The following is a 20,158-nucleotide window of genomic DNA, read 5'->3' as shown; positions in this document are numbered from 1 at the left end:
TTCAAAAGTATTTACAGTTTATTTTAGATTTCACGTAACAAGGGATTTTATATGAATTTCTGTCTGTTTAAATAGCCTACTCTATCCTGGTGAAAAAAGTATTATTTATCACTTTTAAGAACTCAATGTTGGATACAGAAATTGCTTCAATTTTGAAAATAACTCGAACAGTTTTGTAATCATTTTGAGCAGGTATCTTTTAGTACTGCAATTTTCAGCCATTTGGAGTAACAAAGTTGTTTACATAAATGCACTTTTGACTCAATTTCCTATTAGACCTATAAAATGTATAAATGAAATTATCGGAACAGCTCAGTAAGCAATAGACTATATGCAACTGTATGTAAAGTTGCTTTATAAAATGTTGAAAAAAATATTTGGCCAGAATTTTCACATTGAATTTCCTATTTAATTCCCATTTCATATTTTGCCCATAACGATTAAGCAAACTAAGATATCTTCAAAATTCCCACTATCGTCCCTGGATTAGAAGCATGCTTAATTTAACGGAGAAAGAGAGAATGCCTATAACTAGACTAGCTCTTAGACTATGATATATATTTTTACATCTTTATGATTAAATGTAGTGAACTGAGCCAGTCTATATCCTATGTCCAATATCATTATGATAATTTCAACATCATTCCTCCGTGAATATCCCTAAATTAGACTGGATTTTGTCTCTATGAAATTGAATTCGTCAAAAAAGGGAAAAATGTTGAAATATATTTATTATCAGTCTAGTGGCTAGTCTAGCCTATTACAGAACATGCGAATAAAACTTTAGATAGTATCACGCGCAGTTCTATCTTTGGAGTAACCTATTTGTGCTAACTTTTAACATCAAATTACAAACAGTACAAAATTAATATAGAAAATAAACTTGATATTATTCTTGTTTGTAACAATGATGTGTTTGATCATGTGTAAAATTGTCGTCATAAAAATCTGAAAGAAGGATTATAAAATATATTCAGTTCCCCTAATTGGTTAATCTCGTAAACGACTTACTTGTTCTGAAAATCTTTGTAATCGCTTATTGAATATACAAAAAAAAACCTTTTTTTCTGAAGAATTCTAATTAAACCGCTATGTAATAACAAGACCACGGAGACCGATTGTACTACATATTTGGAAATATACAGACAAGAATATATAATAACAGTTCCTTAATACTGCAATGTTATTTTAGTGCGCCATAGTCAACTTTAGGTAAAAACTGTGATGTTTCTTTGTCATTTCTTGATATAGTATACTAGTATTTTTGTAGACACAGCCTAGCACCAGTCGTTAGATTCTTTGTTTGTCAGCTTTAAATCTGGTCATATGCCGACCTTCTATGTTTGATGGTGAAGGGAGACTTCATGTACCGCTCCAAACATTATATCAGGCGGGCGGCGGGGCGTGGGTGGATGAACCTGGCTATAACTCACTACCTCCTTCAAGCAGGCTGTATGGCTTCCTTACGTAACGACCCGAGAAGGACAAACTTCGACTGCGTTGAGGGACAATGTCAGCGACCGTAACCAGTCGAATATGACAGGGCAACAATTAGTTTGCCAGCTGGAAGTACTTGAAGCCATCCTCCGTGGTTTCGAAACCACTTGCTAGTGATTCGCTTTCATTTAAATGCATAATAGTAGCACTGAAATGTATAATATAAACAAGCTTGTAAAGGCCCTGCGATTTTACATTTTTCATTGTTTATAGATTCATGGACAAGCACGTTTCAAAAGAAAACAATGTTCATTTTTCTGCAAATGAGGTCAGATCGCAGGTGCGATCTCAAGGGACAGGACACCCTTAAGATTTTTGCACGCAAATAAACGTTTATTTTTCTTTGTATAGAACATGTATATAATGAATGTAAATATTACTAAAGTGAAAATGACCATGACGATGTCCAGGGTGATATTATGTGTACCTGTGGTGGACGGGGCGACGGGTGGGGTTGGGGTGGGGATGAGAGGGATTTGATGCTTTGTTCGTTGGTCAAAACCGAACAGCTGATTCATTGTATTGATGCGATGCCAGGACAAAAACACGAAAATAAAGCAACTAGAAGGCGCCAAGACATTTTCGACTGCGCGGATGCTTCAAGATAATATAAGCGTGACCTTGACCTTTGAACTTCAGGTTTCTGTCTTATGACATGTCGTGATGGGTAACATTCAAGTAATATTATAATCTTCTGAGGAATGTCAGAGTTATAGTCTTGAGGAATGTCAGAGTTATAGTCCTGGGGAATGTCAGATTTATATAGAGCGGGTGCGAAATAACCCGTTTAGGCCCTTTTAATCTTTTACACTTCCAACTCTGACCTTGACCTATTGGGTAAGGGCCTCGGTCTTGTGCATTACACCTCGGTTTGGAATAGGGAACATTTTTAAATCAGAGTTTAGCAACTAAATATGTAAAAATTTGACTTCTAATTGTGAACTTAACCTTTAAATTTATTGAAGGGTGGTTAGGTTATGGAAAGGGCTTGAAACAAATCCTATCAATTGACCATGGAATTTCCTTCAAACCAGTCACACTTGACGTTTTTATTTAAAGCAAATGAGCCGTACCATGAGAAAACCAATATAGTGCATTTGCGACCAGCATGGATCCAGACCAGCCTGCGCATCCGCTTTCAAAGCTTATTACAATTTGAGAAACCGTTAGCGAACAGCATGGATCCTGACCAGACTGCGCCGATGCGCAGGCTGGTCTGGATCCATGCTGGTCGCAAATGCACTATGTTGGTTTTCTCATGATGCGGCTTATCCATTCTGAAAATCACAATTATATTTGTAACTGGACTTGATACCCTTTTATATCTAGACACTCCCTTGATGAAATTGTCTGGAATCGCAGTTTTACTTTTTCGGGTAATTATTACTAATTCAATATTGTTTATATTAAGCAGTGGGCGAATACCAGTACCAGTGTCGATCAAGCAAGCTGATGCGTTCTGCACGTCATAATTTGAATATCTTTAGATTTAAAAAAAAAAAACAACAACAACAACAACAAAAAACCTGAAATATGAGATACCTTGTCGGTAACTGTACATGTGGAGAGATTTAGATACGGATTTGCGATATTTTAAGATAACGTTATCGGTCTCAATCTACGCAGATGTACAGGAACGAAAAAGTGCATGCTTATACACAATCTTGTTGGAAACTCTGCAACAGACAAAGAAATTAACCTCTTGATATATACATTCACTAGATCTACAATGTACATGTTTTATTCGCTTCTGATATGTGTGTACATGTATATGGCAAACTTAAATGCCCATTATGCCTTTTTCCCGCTAAACTTCATAAAAATGTAAAGTAATTCATGCGTATATGCAAATTGTATTTTTCCTTCTTTAAGGCATACTTTTAAATCATTACTAACAATAATGGCACCAAGTGTTTGAAACAAACAGAACTCAGGTATAAATGTAACTTCCATTTATTTCTAGGATTAAATTCGGGGATTAATTATTCGGCAGGATTTAAACATAAACAGCCGAAGAAAATAATTGAGCCGTGCCATGGAAAAAACAACGGCGTAGGTTTGCGACCAGCATGGATCCAGACCAGCCTGCGCATCTGCGCAGTCTGGTCAGGATCCATGCTGTTCGCTATTAGTTTCTCTAATTCCATAAGGTTTGAAAGCGAACAGCATGGATCCTGACCAGACTGCGCGGATGCGCAGGTTGGTCTGGATCCATGCTGGTCGCAAAGCCACTATGTTGGTTTTCTCATGGCGAAGCTCAATTTAATCATTATAATTCCAAGTAAACCTGTTTTTGCACAGATTTTTCATTTTTAACTGATTTTGCTCTCCTCGTCGAAACATTCGAAAACAGTTTTTTAGTGGAAATGCTCTAACTTAGAAAATGATTGCTCACAATTACATGTTTCCTGTTATCGGTTTAAACTGAAATACGCGTGTTGCACCTCAAAATGGTAGCAACGCATTTTGGTAGTCACTACCAAAATTCGGCCGAGTTTTGGTAGTCACTACCAAAATGCGTTGCACTCAACGCAGTTTGGTAATTTACAAAAATGCAGTACCAAAATGCGTTGGATATGTAGACATCCAACGCGAAACGGTATTAATAATAATCTCATGATTAACAAAAAGAGTACATTGTGACGAATAGACGATATTATTTCAAACAAAGTTATGATGGAACTTAGTCGCTCATACGACTTTGAACTTTTGACCTTGAAAATATATCGGCCCTAGATTCAGTCAAACAGGACAATTGGAACACACGTGAGAGAGGTCAATGCAACTCTAACTTGGACATACATCGAGAGATATTAAAGGAACTTGGCACAACTGTTCACCACAATTATTTGATGCGTCGCTCGCATGACCCTGGGACAAGTTTCACAAACGCCTATAAGTTAAGTATAGACTGTTTGAGATTAAAATTCAGGAGATTCACGAGATAAGGTCACGTAAGACGGGTTGTATAATACCTTTAAAAGTATATAAGACCCCTAAAATACGCACAGAAGTCACCATTTATGTCCATGTGGGATGTTTTAATAAATATCTAGGTTGAGGACACATGTGCCATCCTCACATTCATACTTCGTTTTGCAGAATTCAACATTTTCGTGCTTTAAAAAATCTCGTTGGACTATCCCTCCAACAATTTGAGAGCCCTTTCACACGCTCAGGAATCTGCATTTTAGTTGTTTTTATACGAAAACTATATCTTGGGAGGTGTACTCCGAGCCCCCTCCCACGCCATTTTTATAAGAGACATTCCCTCTTTTTACCTCTCTCTTTTGTGCGTAATGTAAAATGAGCACAGCCCCTAATGTAGAAAAAACTACCAAAATGCGTTCCATTCCATGATCCTTAACACATCATATGTACCCTTGCAACGCACTTTGTCGCTACCAAAACTCGGCCGAATTTTGGTTGTGACTACCAAAATGCGTTTCTACCATTTTGAGGTGTAACATACGCGTATCAATACAAAATGATAAAAAGGGATTCATTGTTATGTGAACGTCTCGGCTAAACTAATCAAAGTGTTTGAATTGACAGATATTACTTTTTATATATGCATTTAAACATATACAAAAAATAAGAACGTTGCTAACAAAATCTGTCGGTATAAAAGTTTTTTATGTCATTTAACGGGAAATTTCATTACGTTTAGTAAGACGTATAGCGGAAGTATTTTTTTTTTAACGAAAAGGTGGCATTATGACGTTTAAAAACATTTACGTTTAGAGGTGTCACAACTATATCGGCATACTTCGCGCAGTGATTACCTCCACTGGAGCTCCGCCACAAATACCACGTGACCGTTGAAAATAAAGTCAAATATCATTTTCTTATCTTCAACATTTTTTCACTTTGTTACCCGAACATTAGCCGTAAATCTCTGACATATACCAAAAACAATCTCAATATCTACAATTTAATATCAGATAATGAAAAAAAAAAGATTTATCTGAATCATAAAAATGTTCGTGACGATAGAGGTGTGTAGAGGTCGCCTTAATGTAAGGGGAGACTACTGCGTAAGAGACTGCTAAACCGTTTCACTGTTAGTCAAAATTTCAGGATTCAAAATTGAAATGCACTTTAAGTTGTCAAATTGCTACAGCATGAGACAACATTATATAGATCCAGATTCTAAAACTGCAATTTGATCATCCGTGGTGCAAGAGACATTTAAATGGGCTTGTCGTATTATGTCGTAACTGATTCAAATTTATAGAACTGGTGTCTCCTTTCTGAAATATTAAACGTTTCACCAGGCAGTCATTTATTCCATTTAAGCCTTATGGAGATAGGATGTCTATAATTTGAAGGGGAGGTAAAATATTACTCTGCAACTCTCTAATAAAGGTATGGTATTGATAAGCGACTTCGGCGCTTTGTAAAACTGTGAATTAAAAACATCTAAATATTGTTTTATCTATTTAATATATTATTATGTCCATATTTTGATTGTAATTTCTTGGACTTTGTACGACAGGACTTTGCTCTAGGCATTTTGGTATTTCATCAAGAGATAGTTGCACTTTAAAATTCATCATATGCAACTCTTATGAAGTGTAGACACAAAACTTTATACATATTTAAATAAGTGTAATTTCGAGGTCTGCGAAACATGGCAACTTAACAGATCGACGTGGTTCGAATTCGCGATATTCACTTTGAGGGGCCGACACAATGAACTCGGTGTATTATTGATATTCTGGTTTGTTTTTGTGAAAACAAAAATGATATGCTGCTGCTGCTGCAACTTTTAAATTGACAAGAAAGGTAATCTAACCGCTGTCAACAATTACAAAGTAGCCCAAAATTGTTTTATTTACATATGTTCTCTGGTTATTTGCCTGTGGTATACAGCACAGTTTAGAAAACATTGCAACGATACTCCGGCGTATTTATCAACAGTTTTATGGGTATTTATTATAGTTGATAATTAAATGCACGTGCCCGAATCAACTATTTCATAGACACGCGCTCGGAATCTTGGCTGCATGCCATCCGAATATCATTGTTTTAATTTTTTTTATTTTTCCGTAAGCTTGATACCACAGTGCAATTAAATCACCCTTTTCATTATCAAATATATGTGAAGGAAACTATTACATAAAAGCCGTTAGTAAAAATAGTTAGGAATTAAAGAAAATAAAAACCAAGGAACATTTTTCAACGTATCGTATTGCGGTTTCTTATCGGTTTAAATTCATTGCAAATTTCCGACTTAAATTAGTATTAAAATCCCATTAGTATTAATAAAACATTTTAAACATAATGAAAAATATGTTTCTGATCAAATTTTATAGCCATCAGAAAGCAACATTTATGCACAGGTAGGCAAAGTACGAATATATATGTCAAGCGTTATGTATTTTCCGGCATCTATCTGTCTGAGAAATAAACACATGTAATCAAAAGTTCATTGATTGCTATCGAAGACTTTACACTCTAGAAACAATCAGCCAGGGCACAATAAATCAAAGAAGATGAACTCCCGCAGAAAAATCCGGATGTTTTACGACATCCACTTGACGAACCGAGGTAACGTATACCGGTTATCTGCCTTGCGCATGCGCAATAGAGTTTGGCACATCAATGCTTGTGAGGCACTCACTGATAGATAGCATAGAAGTTTCAAATTTCAACAAACAGTGGCAGAAGTCAGTTGTTGATGAGCGCTTGTAAAACACTTGTGTACAGTCATAGAATACAGACGGATTATGAGTGAGTGGATTAACGTTCAGGTGCAATTTTTAATTCTGTGGAATAACTTCTGTTTCTGCATTGGAGAATTATAACAGGCATCATTACTGATTCGGACAGATGACTGACAACTTTCATCGGTTAGACGTTATATAAAATATCAAAACGAAAATAATTAATGTTGAATTGTTTTGAAATTTCGTTATACAGTTACGTGCCGTTAGAGGTCTTTTCTCTGTGTTAAGTCGTTGTAAGTAATGAGTAATTAATAGTTAAACATCTTACTAAACCCGGCGCATTATATAGTACTGAATTACGACAGAATAATGAATGCAAAGTAATGTCAAATATATTCCATACATATATATTTGCATTCGCGTCTCAGCATTTACAAACATGCATTATAATTAGTGAGAAATGCGCAAGCTATTAAGCATGTTGTGCCGTTCATTATTTCCTTCCGAAGAGGCTAATTGAATTCATGATGAAAGCAAAATTCTGATATTAAACAAGAATTTAAAGACGGTTTAAGCATAATGAAATTTTTACACACGCTAGGTTTAAAACGGTTATATTGTAATACAAAGCAATGAAATAGAGAGAGAAAAAAAAACGTTTAATGAAAAAAGGAGCTTTTCCCTGATTATAAATGTACTAATTAATCCGATATGTGTAGGCTTTTTGTTGAAATAACCTAGTCTTTATATAGAGTAATTGTTAAACCTGTATTCAATTTAAAATCAATGGTAAACTTATACTAAATAGGGCTGCAACCCGTACCCAAACACCCACAGATAGCTCATTGTATCGATATTCTATTTTTCTCTTTCTAAATTACATACATTCCCAAGGGATTGTGAAACGTTATACCATTTAAAATGTATCTTAAATATAAAACTACCTGCTTCTCATTTTTGAAGAAACGTTGATGTAAAGTAAGAGAAACTGAATGCGCAGGTGTTAGTTATAAAACAAAAATCGAGATGTATTTTGATAGAATTAAACGTATTGATGAGTTTACAATAGATACTGCAGCTGTTTGAGAAACTTGAAATAGTTTTCTTTCATTTAAGGAAGTAGGCAACCCTTCTTGAATAACATACGTATATCTGCTGAAAAATATTCAAAATACTTACAGAAGAATGAAATAAGTTTTTGACTCAAAGATGGAGACAGCTATGTGCCTTTTCTCGCTTTCGAATCTGGTTCTAGACGTTCAGATTAACCTCCGTTTCACGTTATACAAACGTAGGGGCCAATATGTGCAACGTCTTCTATATTTCATCGCCGCTCTCCAATATGATTGTAATACGGTACTAACACTTTCACGGAAAACCCGTGCAATACATTTTTTTGTTTAGATTTTTATTAAATCTAAGTAAGTTGTTCTGCTCGTAGGTTCTAAATGTATACAAACATAAAATCTCTTGTAATTTGGTTGAACGAAAAAGTAAATTTTAAACAAGGCTGAACCGTTATCCGAAAATATAAGTATATTGTTCATGTATTGACTAACTTCTTTATTTTACTATCTTAAATTTTGAGCCACGTTTAAGAAATTAAAGCTTTAAGCAGCATATGGAACTGATTAAGACTGTATTAATATTGAAATAATTTTACTTGTTTTATGCTGCAAATGCTTTCGAAATAATTCACACATGTTATGGAAATAAAGTTTTTTTAATAGAAGAGACACGCGCGCTCTTTTATGACTTGTATGCCCCATTTTTATTAAAACCTCTAATAGATTAACCGCGATGATCTAATCGAGATATTCATAAAATTTACGACCAGTAACCACTACCTTAAAGAAGTACAAGTCAAATGTATTTTCAAATGACTTACGAAGTCAAGACGCTTTTTTACAAACATTTCAGTGAAGAAGTTAAATTCTACAAAGCCTTAATGCACCCGCTCGCGATAGTTTAATGTATAAGGTGGAGTTAACACACAAGTTACACGTGCAATAATTTCACGCATTGCTGGAAAAACATCTATCTTTTTGTTTCCCTATTTTCAAAAGTTTTTACTTATATTACAGATGATTTTACCAGATCTATGTACTATTTTCATCGTCAATAAACTTTGAAAGTTTACTTTGCGGCTTAAGATTAACTCCGCATCTCTCTCTGGATTTCAGATTAGCGTTGCTTGTAACATGTAAAGCAAATCAGGTTCAGGAAAAACAGATGTGAACAAAGTATATTACCCCGAACGGATTAATCTGATTTTGATACTTTTAATTTCTGCAGGTAACCTAGCCGTATAATTTTGGAGCCATTTTTGAATTTAATGATCCGGGTTTTGAGAGGGAAAACAAGTTGATTTTTCTTCATCACTGAAAGTTTTTGTTTAGTTAACAGTAAAAAAAAACTTCGGGAGTAACCTGCTTTGTTGTATTTATTGACTCTCTCGCTTCTTCCAATCAAGTGTATTTTATTTTGCAAATGGTTATTTACAACGCAAATTTATTCGTATTATTTTTGTTGTTTCTCTCAGATTATTGCCATATATATTGGAGTACTCTCTGAAGTGACTTATATCGGAAAACCATTATGTATCAAGTGGTATTGCTAATTCTTTAAAAGTTACTAAGATGTTCACAGTGCTTGTAGGATATTGCAACTTTATCGATATAAACATTTGCATCGTAAGAAGACAACAACTGAGAATCAAACTATGCTGACTCTGTGATAAAAAAGTTAAATTGTGATTTTACGACATACGTGTGGAAGTTTGTTTTAACTTTGGAATTTAAGACAAGGATGTGATACAAAAATGGCAAGAAAAAACATATCAACAAACGTTGCATTCTTACTAGATTGCATCATTTTCATCATTCTGAATTTAACGACTTCGATAAATTCCAGTAAAACAGGTGTCATTCCGGTCGCCAGATGTCGCTCAAGATGCCTGGCTAAGGTAAGCTATGATAATTAGGAATTTTAGAAAATATTTTCCCATCCAGTGTGGAAGTAGCACGTGTCTTTTAGAAAAAAAAGCTGAATGGAATTATCATCTTTCCTTGTAAAATTTCTTTTTTTGTCGTAAACTGGTTTCATTTATGCTAACAGGCATTTATACAACCTCAAATGCAGGCTGTACGCATTTATCCAAAAGAATATTCCTAATTGCCATTAAGATACAACAAATAAAACATGCTTCCACCGAAGAAGGGCCATATATTATTCTCTATACCGTATATACTTAGAATGGCGTTATAAATGGTTATTTTTATAGGATTTTTTTCTTAGATTAGCAGAAGTTATGCCTGTTAAATGTTCATTAATTTGTTACTAAATACAGCGCTTATAGAATATTCAAATAAAAGTCTTACAAGAACAAATATAAAAATCTTAATCTATGTTTTCTACAAATATTTCGGCCCCGCTTACGTCCGTTAAAGTATTCGGCTATTCAAAGTCAAGAAAAAATAAGTTTAACATCCATTCATAATATCACAAATAAAACCTTTATTAGTATTACTATTATTATCGTTATTATTTTTTATCATTATTATGCGGTTTTAGATGTGACTCTGAATGTATTCTTAATGGAAGCACAAACCCACGAAGTCATATAAATTATTTCCGCTAATATCGTCGCTTTTCATTTTTGCATTCGTTATTGCGAAAGCGTGAACTTAACGTATTTGGTGCTGTTACTTTTAATATCATGAGTATTCATGTATGACATTAAACACGTACGAACAACATTATAAGCATTGTTTCAAAGAAATATTTTCTGCAAATGCCACCTTCTTATTTCTATATAGAGTAATCTGCTGTATTCTTGTATAACTTCATTGAACGTTTATTTATTTGGACACGACATCGTGACACATTTCGAAACATATTTTTTTTCTGCGTACAACTTGTTATTTCATTTGTGACTATGCAGATATTAACATCTGATGATTATAAAAATATAGACTCAAAAATAATCACTGCATATCCGGCGAATTTTCATTCAAGGTGTATATAAACATTTCGCTCCTATGGAATAAAGTGCTGGTCTTCTTGTAAAGTAACTGTTTATTTCTTTATTCACAGGTGGTTTTGGGAGTATTTTCTTGCATTGACGTTAATTAAATCCCCGTTGAAATACACACATCATTTTGCTACAAATCTATCAAGGGATTTCAATCATTAAGAATAATTCTAACTATTCTAAAATGCTGAAACAGTTCCACGCATCTATTATAATTATTGAGTAAAATAAAAAATTTGTGAAGATGATCTTTAAAGTTTTCTATAAAACTGTTTGGCTTCCAAAACGTGAATTTTACATATGCATATATCAGCAAAAATACATTTGAAATACATTTCGTAAACGTTAATAATCGTGTATGCTAAAATTCATTGTGATAATTTGTGCATGTATACTTTCTGTAGTGGCAATACATAAACAGTTTTTCAAACTGATATTTTCTGGAAACCTTTCAAAAGGAAAAATGGCATTGTTATTTATACGAGCACACAATTTTAATTGTATGTCTTTGACTGCGCATGCGTAAGTGTTTTTTTTTCATTGGAATTGGTGATATCATTTATACGTAAATGATAATCTATAATTATGTGTATATATATCTGCGCAACTATTATAAGTCAGATGGATAGGGATGTTTTCTCCTATATAATGAAATCAAATGTGCAGCGCAACCCGGAAAACAAAACACATCACGATAACAACATCAACAACAATAATAACAGTACTTATAACTAGATCGGCGATACCAGGATCATGTTGACATAATTATTCCACTAATGATGCACAATGACTTCATTAATTAGTATAAAGCACGTCAGCCTTATTATCTATGTCACGTGAGGCACGTGTAATGGGTGATTATACATTTGGCACAGCGGGTGAAGATCTGCTGATACAAGCTACCGCATAAATTACTGTAATATAATAGTAGATTAATTGAAGACCGTATTATGTTAATGAATGGTTGCATAAGGAACAGTAAGCGTTACGGTTCGGATTATTTCGTTACGGTCCGTATTATTTCAAGAAATGTAACCGAAAGACTATTTTACGCTTATTGTGGTCTGTGGTTTGGCGTATTATGTAATATAATTGCACGTAATTTATGGCTAATGACCATCTGGCATATCATATCCGGTCAGTTTATCCTCGGCAAAAAAAATGGCTATCACGTGTTTCCTTCTGTAATTGACACAAGTTACGTTTCCGTTTATACCGTATTTCCGCCGTACAAACGAAATGTCAGCGGCAGTGCAAGGAGGTATTTGGTCCGAAAATTCCGGTAAGAAACTTCGGTCCAGGCGCCGAGTGCATAAAGTGCCACGTACGTCCGTTGTGAAAATTGAGAATAACGCAAAATCGCTGTGAAGGCAGCGGCTTATTCTTTATTGTGCTATTTTTTGACTGTTATTTCATGTTAGATGTGGGTGAACTCTCACATTCGCTTTAATGAAAGCAGTGCAAAATTTCTTCCTCGTAAAACCGTAATATTCCATGCAAGTTTGCACGTACATTTACTGGTATATTACACGGTTCTGTACTGTATATTAATATCATACATGAACCCAAGAACGCGTGTATGTATGCAGAATGGTGTATATATCTAACAAGGAAATCAGTTTTGACATGTTACATATGCAACACGCACACACGCACACATTCGTACGACATTCTACATATAATCGATAGCCTTTCAGTGCATACTGGACGAGATTTTCTGATGTTTTCACTGGTGCTGCAAAACTCCATATAACAACCATGATGTGAAATGCCCGGAATGTATGATGATTCTGTCTCTGTCTGTAGACATAGACCCTCGTTACTGCTTAAAGAGTTGCCAGGGCCCGACACCCCGAGAGCAACCGTTCTTAACCACCCCAGAAATCATTCCCGCTATCTCGGGACAGTTATTGTAACTTTTCGTCATACATACACTCATGAAACAATATTATACTTACAAACCGCTTTCTCCCGACCTTGCTCGAAATAGAATATATTCAGCGTTTAGAATGTATATATCTCTGTGAACTGTTCAAACGAGGGCAACTTCACCTTTGCACAGCTCTGGAATTTCTATCACTTGTTGCAAGAAATATTATCTTGAAGTTAAGAATTTGTAGAAGCATCATGTCAAAACAAGACCATTGACTGATTCGCAGATTGAGAGAGAGAGAGCAATTATTTCTAAGTGGTACTTATGTAAAATGCAAATGTTCATCAATTTGTTATTTAGGTTAATTTGGAAATAAATGACGGTAAATATATTGAAATATTATTTCATTGCTCTCGGCTACCTTAAAGGATGTTGTCTGCCGTCTGTTAACACTTTGGATTTTATTGTTCGTCTGCTGAGTCTTTTGACACTGTCGTCCTTAATGAGTCTGGAATGGGATGAGAGAAAGGAATATAAACCTTGTAATTCGGTCAAATGTGTGCCGATTGTGGGTTATAAAGGGTCGTTGATTCTGGTGTCTGTGCTGATAGCATTTAAAAAAAAATACTCTTAAAGTACCATTTTACTATTTATTTTTTACATTTATCTTTACATGTGTACGTGTGTTTGTAAAAGTGCATACGACTGATATGTAGGCTATATCGCATTCTTTGACACACTGGGTACTTAAAAACCAAAACGTTACCTCGGCAACATCTATTTGTATGTGTCTTCATTTTAATGTATAGACAAACTCCTGGACTCTATATCATATGATATTTCCTTTACATTTTAAGTGCAGCTAAAGGACCCTTTCTACATCACATTCTTTTATCAATATCTTTTTTCTAATCATCAACTAGTTATCTACTTTTAAGATGGCTAACCAACGTGACTTTTGGATACCGTGCACATGGAGAAAACCTCCCAATTCAGGTAATATTTTGCCTTTATTTTCCTTATTACTTGACGGATTTTCATAAATTAAGTTGTGTCGAAGACAGCAAAATGAGTGCTTTCCACCGCACAAAGCGTCTGCCATCAGATCTCAGTACTTTTCTCAAACACTTCGCCCAACTGCGAAAGTCTGTACGTTATCTAAACAGTTTTTATGCGAACTGCATTTGGGCGGAGTGTTTGAGAAAAATACTGAGGAAAACACTCATTTTGCTGTTATTGGAGCACTTTATCTTATAGAAATCCGTCAAGTAATAAGGATGATATAGGCAAAATGTTACCCACGTTTCTCCGAGTTTACGGTATCCAGAAGTCACGTGGGTTGGCCAACCATTAGTGATTAGTAAGGAGACCCGAAAGAGACATCCTGTACATATATTTTAGATATGCTTTCTGTTTTATTTCGTAAAAACGAAATGCAGTTCGAATATTCCGTGTTTTTTTGTTGTTTTTTTTTGCGAAATACTATTTGGTACTTTCGGAAGAATATTTCGTTTTTATGCAAAAAATGTTACATTTAATTAAAAACGTGTCGTTTTCTTTCTAACAATTACAAAAAAAAAACAGAGGTGAGGACTAAACGTAGATTATTTAGCAATCCCTCACAGTAAAGGCCACTTTCACTGGTTAAAGGTGCGGGTGGAGATATCTGGCTCGAGGGTTACTGTTGTTTTTTGTTTTTTTGTAACGGGGCTCTGTCGAGTTACCGCCAAACAGTTGCCCGAGAGCCAGATATTAATTTTCCAGCCGCAGCTTTAACATGTGATCATGGTGATTAATTATTTTTCTAGTATAGTGTATTTTTCAATAAATTGAAGAAATAAAGTAAAGCAAATGCACTATTTTATTATAGTAACGTATAGATTTACACATTCATTCATGAATTACACCACGTGTGTCAACTTACACCCCGCGGTGTATGATTAGTTTTTCAAGCACCGGCAAAAAGCACGGGAAAATCCTGTCTAACATGCAAGAGCTTATATTACATCCCTTTTACAGATATTAAAATAAAAGCTTTCGATAACAAATAAGACATTACTTCAATATCTGTATACGGTTAAATGACTTGTTGCATTTATATTTGAAGAAAAACTTTTTACTTTCACTTCACTTGCACAAGGGCATATTTTGTCCTTCAAAAGACGGGATGTGTTGTTCTGTATATGTGACTTTTGTAGGACAAATATAATGTAAACAACGAAACATGATGCCGTAAAACCATAGAACGTGACAAAATTATGAAGCTCTATAATTGTATAAAATTATACTTTGTGTCGTTAAAGAGCTTTTGAAAAGAAATCCGATGAGCGATTTCATAGCAGTGGTTATAACAAAATTCAACTAGATTACAGATAAAAACTTCAGATGTCCTTAACACTGCAAAGGAGCAATTAGATGAGCCGCACCATGAGAAACCCAGCATAGTGCGTTTGCGACCAGCATGGATCCAGACCAGCCTTCGCGGATGCGCAGGCTGGTCTGGATCCATGCTGGTTGCAAATGCACTATGTTGGTTTTCTCATGGTGCGGCTCAAATGTAAAAGCGTACGATGTTTTCTTTACAATTACAGGATCCATGCTGTTCGCTTTCAAAGTCTATTGTAATTAGAGAAACTGATAAGCGAACAGCATGGATCCTGACCAGACTGCGCGGATGCGCAGGCTGGTCTGGATCCATGCTGGTTGCAAATGCACTATGTTGGTTTTCTCATGGCGCGGCTCAAATGTAAAAGTGTACGATGTTTTCTTTACAGTTACAGAAACAATTTTTTTCTGCAAAATAACATCATATCTTTACTGCGTGTCTTGTACTTCAAAGAGCTTTTTACATCATTAACAAGACGTCTGCCTTGTAAGAGAAAAAATGAACTACGTTTTGATTTTGGACAGCGAAAATTGTAGAAACTATCTTATTTCAAGGCCATCTTCAGTAAAAAAAAAAAAAAAAAAAAAAGCTCCCAGATCAACAGAATACTCTCGTAGATAAGCGTTCTATGACGTGTCGATAATCCTTTTATCCTTTTATAACAGATGACCGTGGATTGCAATATGGCCGTAGTTAATTGTAGTTTCTGTGAAACCGGTGTCTGGGATTTGTCAAGTCAATGGATTGATCACTTGAAACAATTATCACTTCATTTAATAAAACCACAGTTCCTGTTTTCAAACAAGACTTGTGATTCTGGAAGGCGTGATTTGTATCTTTTAAGTGTATGTGGAAAATCAAGTTGTTTTCAACGCGGTGGTAAATTGCGACCGTTTTCTGCCAGGCGGTCGACGTTTTACGATGCAGTTACTATGATATAATTAATTGAAACGGATTTTATGACTTTTAATTGAACTTTATTCACAGTTAAGAAACATCACAGAACACTGGTATGGCATTCATGCCTTCCATAGATAAGAATCTAATGTTATACATTCAATTAGACGACTTCGTGGTAAAAGTATAATATTGTTTGCACACAAATTCAGCCGCGACTGAAAAATAAATTCAGGTGTGATCCATAATTATTCTAAATCACATAATTCAAGATACACATATGAAATTTCATTCGCATATTTATTTACGTAATATACATTATAAAACGAAATTTTAATATAGAATAGTCTGACCCAGTTCACTACATTCAATCATATAAATGTAATACTAGGAGCTAGTCTAAATAATTATAGGTCGGGGAAATATGTACGAGTTCTGACGCGGAAATATTGCGCGACTTCAGGACTTCCGCTGAAGAACGAGTCCATATTTCCCGATGCAAAGCTAATCAGATGGTAACCATAGGACACAATGCGATGCCATTTTTTGTTTCTTATTTTATATGTGCTCATATTGTATGTGTTCATATTGTACGTGTTAATATGTGCTCATATTGTATGGACGAGGGTTTGTCAGTATTTTATAATACAAAAGTGTACATTTAAATCCTTCAATATTCTGTAACTAGAAAAACGTTTTGCCATAAGAAGACATCCCAGTTAAAATTTTAACAGTCAAAAGAATTTCAAACAATCCCATAATATGACTGATACTCTGTTGTCAGAAAGTATACCCAAGTGTACGATTGCGAGACGAAAAGAAAATTATACGGAATGACAATCGGACATTTCATACGGAAAACTGTACCGATAGCAAATCCTAAATAGAACTTACGGGCCTTAATCTATTATTCATTTTTGAATGCATTTGTACTCTCTAGATATTTTTCTTCTTCTCTCTTTCAGTTTTTAAAAGACACCGTGGACGATGAAGAATGTCAGATGTCTGACGCGTGTTTCTCGGTGAGACTTTTCTTCCTTTAATCTTTAGTCTGCTTGGGGCAAGTGATTTTGCCGTGTTGCGACCAGTGCAGACCAAGATCAGACTGCAAGTCCGTGCAGGGTGATCATGGTCTGCACTGTTCGCTAGTCAGTCAGTAAATGTTCAGTGAACGCCCCTTTGCATAATAAGTGGCACTGCACAAACTGCATGATGGACCAGCCAATTTTAGAAATATAGCAGGGTAGAGGTTTAAATTCTAATTAGAGAGATATTTTGACAGTCTAGACGCTTTTATTGAATAAAGTAATTCATATTACCTCCCTACAAGAGGCTTTTAAAACTTTGAAAAAGAATGGGGTTTTTTTTGTAGCGTCTTTAGATTAGAATTTCTCTTTAGTTGGCAGCTTCATCTGTTTCACAGGAAGCAGTATTGGACTTTTACACGTTTTGTTCAAGTTATGTTGCGAAGATACATGTAATTCATCTCTCAGGGTTCGAGCTCTTTTCGGCCCGACATGTGAAGAAGCCCCCAACCAGTGGGCTTGCGGAAAGTCTTTAGTTCCCGCCCATGCCTGAAATAATCACTAATCTCGGAGGGAGCTCGGCAGGGGTACCAGGGATTTTCCTCAAATATTTAAGTTTGGAAGTTGTCATATGACAAAAATAGTCCGATGTAACTTAAAAAATACAGCCACCACTATTTGGGAATTTCGTATTGTTTATCTTACACGCTGATTGTAGAAGTATCCCCAGCTGATAAAACTATTACAGTTCAGGTAAAGTATTTGTAATCTTTAATAAAAATGTACAATTTAACATTCATATTCTTTTTTTGAATGATTGAAATAAAATTCTGTATGCTGAAAACAATCAAATCTTAAAATTCATCTCGAAGACAGATTTATCTTAGGGAAAACTGCTTATTTCTTCCAAAAACTGAATTTTAAACATCAGCTTTCACAGTTCCAGCTGTAATTGATAATTGTTTTGAGGAAACTTCACTGCTTATTATTCCACGTGGAAATTAAATATACCTTAGGCGCTACATTTAATTTGTTTAGCTGAGAAATGCTATCAAAAAGGCAAATGTAATGAGCATTCTATTTCTGATTTATTTATTTAAAATATCGTTTTTATATAATTCTTAATTTCAAACAGCAATTAACCTTAAGTCTTCAGAAAGCAATAATCGGTGCGTTCAAATCACAATATTGCTTTAAAAATACCGAGTTGATCGTGCTGTGTTACGTCTAAAAATAGTAACAGTTCAACTTGCTTCAATTTTGATAATGTAGAGTTTTCTCAGTGTCAGCACATTCTAAACAGTGTTATGAAAATATGCCCCCGACTGGTCTTAAATCGTTCTGAATTTTACAATCTCTAGAGACTTGAAAGCATTTATTCTTTTGAATATTTTATATGAACGTCTAGGATAATTTTATTTACTGCTCAAAAACCCAATTATTGAAAACACTTTTGAAAGGTTGAAGATACAGGAACGTCAGAATGAGTTATGTCCTAGTTGCGCTCCCATCGTTTCATTTAAGCCGGTAAAATCAATTTCCTTTACAGAACATATAGTTGAAACCATTTGTCAGTTATGGCATAGCTGCATTTACGTAATATTGAGTATGGAATACTTAAAAGAATCTTTGCCTAGTAATTATGTCGTTCGTCACATATACCTCACGCCCACGGCAGTTAGCTCGACCATTGATACATGTATACAGTTTTAATAATGAATTCATCCTACTGTCAAAAGTAGTTACAAAAGTTCGGTACTGTTACAAAGATACTTTCCTTTGCCTCATATATTGCCTGAAGTAAATTTTAGGTATTTCTTCATCGGTACAAGAAAAAAAAAGCAGCAATTTAACCTAAACGTACTTAAACTAAAAACAAAGTGGAGAGAGGAAGATTTTATACTCGCACCGTCTCGTCGCCATTTTGGAGTCAAACGACTATCCCGGAATTCACAAAGTGCATAGCCTGGAATCCTCACCTGGCAATAACAACAAGTTGCATTGTTGTAATAATTACGTAACAGTTAATCATAATGATTTAAGTGCCGCCATCAACAAAGCAATTTTTTTATATGATAAATGCATTTTTCTGAAGGTTTTCACGAGCAAACTTTATGTTAAGAATGGTATTGCTGATGCAATTCAGATGCTGTTAAGATTTGAACAATCTTTTTCCGAACCTGTTCAAGCTTTCTTTTGAATGATAGAGTTCAAATAGATCGCGGTAAGCACCGTACGAATATATACCAGAAAACCACAACTATTCCATTTACTTACGTTAGGAGAAAATGTTAAAGGTACTCTTTCAAAGACAGAGTAAAAATCTCCGATATTAACGTGTACACATAGCCAGATACTATAACTACGGAAAGAAAAAACTTGCAGGAGGATCGATGTAGATTCCGTATTAACAGTCGGATATTTCCGTTCGCTTACGTAATCCCCGTGTATGCGATTTCGGCATTCTCCGCCATCTAATCGCAACGGCGGAAAAGTACGAGAATACGTGATTGCATGGAAAATTAGAATGTTTCTCATTGCAGAGTTGGTGCAGCCGTTCTGCGCCTGCGCGGAATTATTATCCGTTGGAGCGCACGGCAAAATTACTCATTTTTTTTGCATGTCCACACACATTTAGAGTATCAAATGCATAATATACTGACTAGAGGTTGTTAGGGTTAGTATCACCATGGTTACAAAATATATACATTTAAGATATTTTCTTTCAAATTTAGTTAATCCGGTAAATACCGGAGTCTGTAATATATCATAGGT

The 20,158-nt window shown here is 35.0% G+C and overlaps 1 protein-coding gene across 4 annotated transcripts in view; it reads left to right on the top strand.

Annotated features, from left to right (window-relative positions):
* The first annotated feature begins 7,138 nt into the window (after positions 1-7,138).
* Positions 7,139-20,158, top strand: part of LOC128559231 (ephrin type-A receptor 2-like) — a 76,553-nt gene continuing 63,533 nt past the window's right edge. The window contains exons 1-3 of one of the 4 annotated variants that reach the window (XM_053550468.1): positions 7,139-7,253; positions 9,712-10,134; positions 17,324-17,380. In XM_053550468.1, the coding sequence (XP_053406443.1) occupies positions 9,991-10,134; positions 17,324-17,380 (201 nt within the window). In that variant the 5' untranslated portion in view covers positions 7,139-7,253; positions 9,712-9,990. Of the gene's footprint in view, positions 7,463-9,711; positions 10,135-17,323; positions 17,381-20,158 lie in introns of all 4 variants that reach the window. The other 3 variants (XM_053550457.1, XM_053550461.1, XM_053550474.1) reach the window with 3 other exon arrangements.

Source organism: Mercenaria mercenaria, chromosome 1 (assembly GCF_021730395.1).
Source record: "Mercenaria mercenaria strain notata chromosome 1, MADL_Memer_1, whole genome shotgun sequence".
NCBI lineage: Eukaryota > Metazoa > Mollusca > Bivalvia > Venerida > Veneridae > Mercenaria > Mercenaria mercenaria.
Note: the sequence above shows the minus strand (reverse complement) of the source record. Positions and strands in the feature narration are given on the sequence as shown.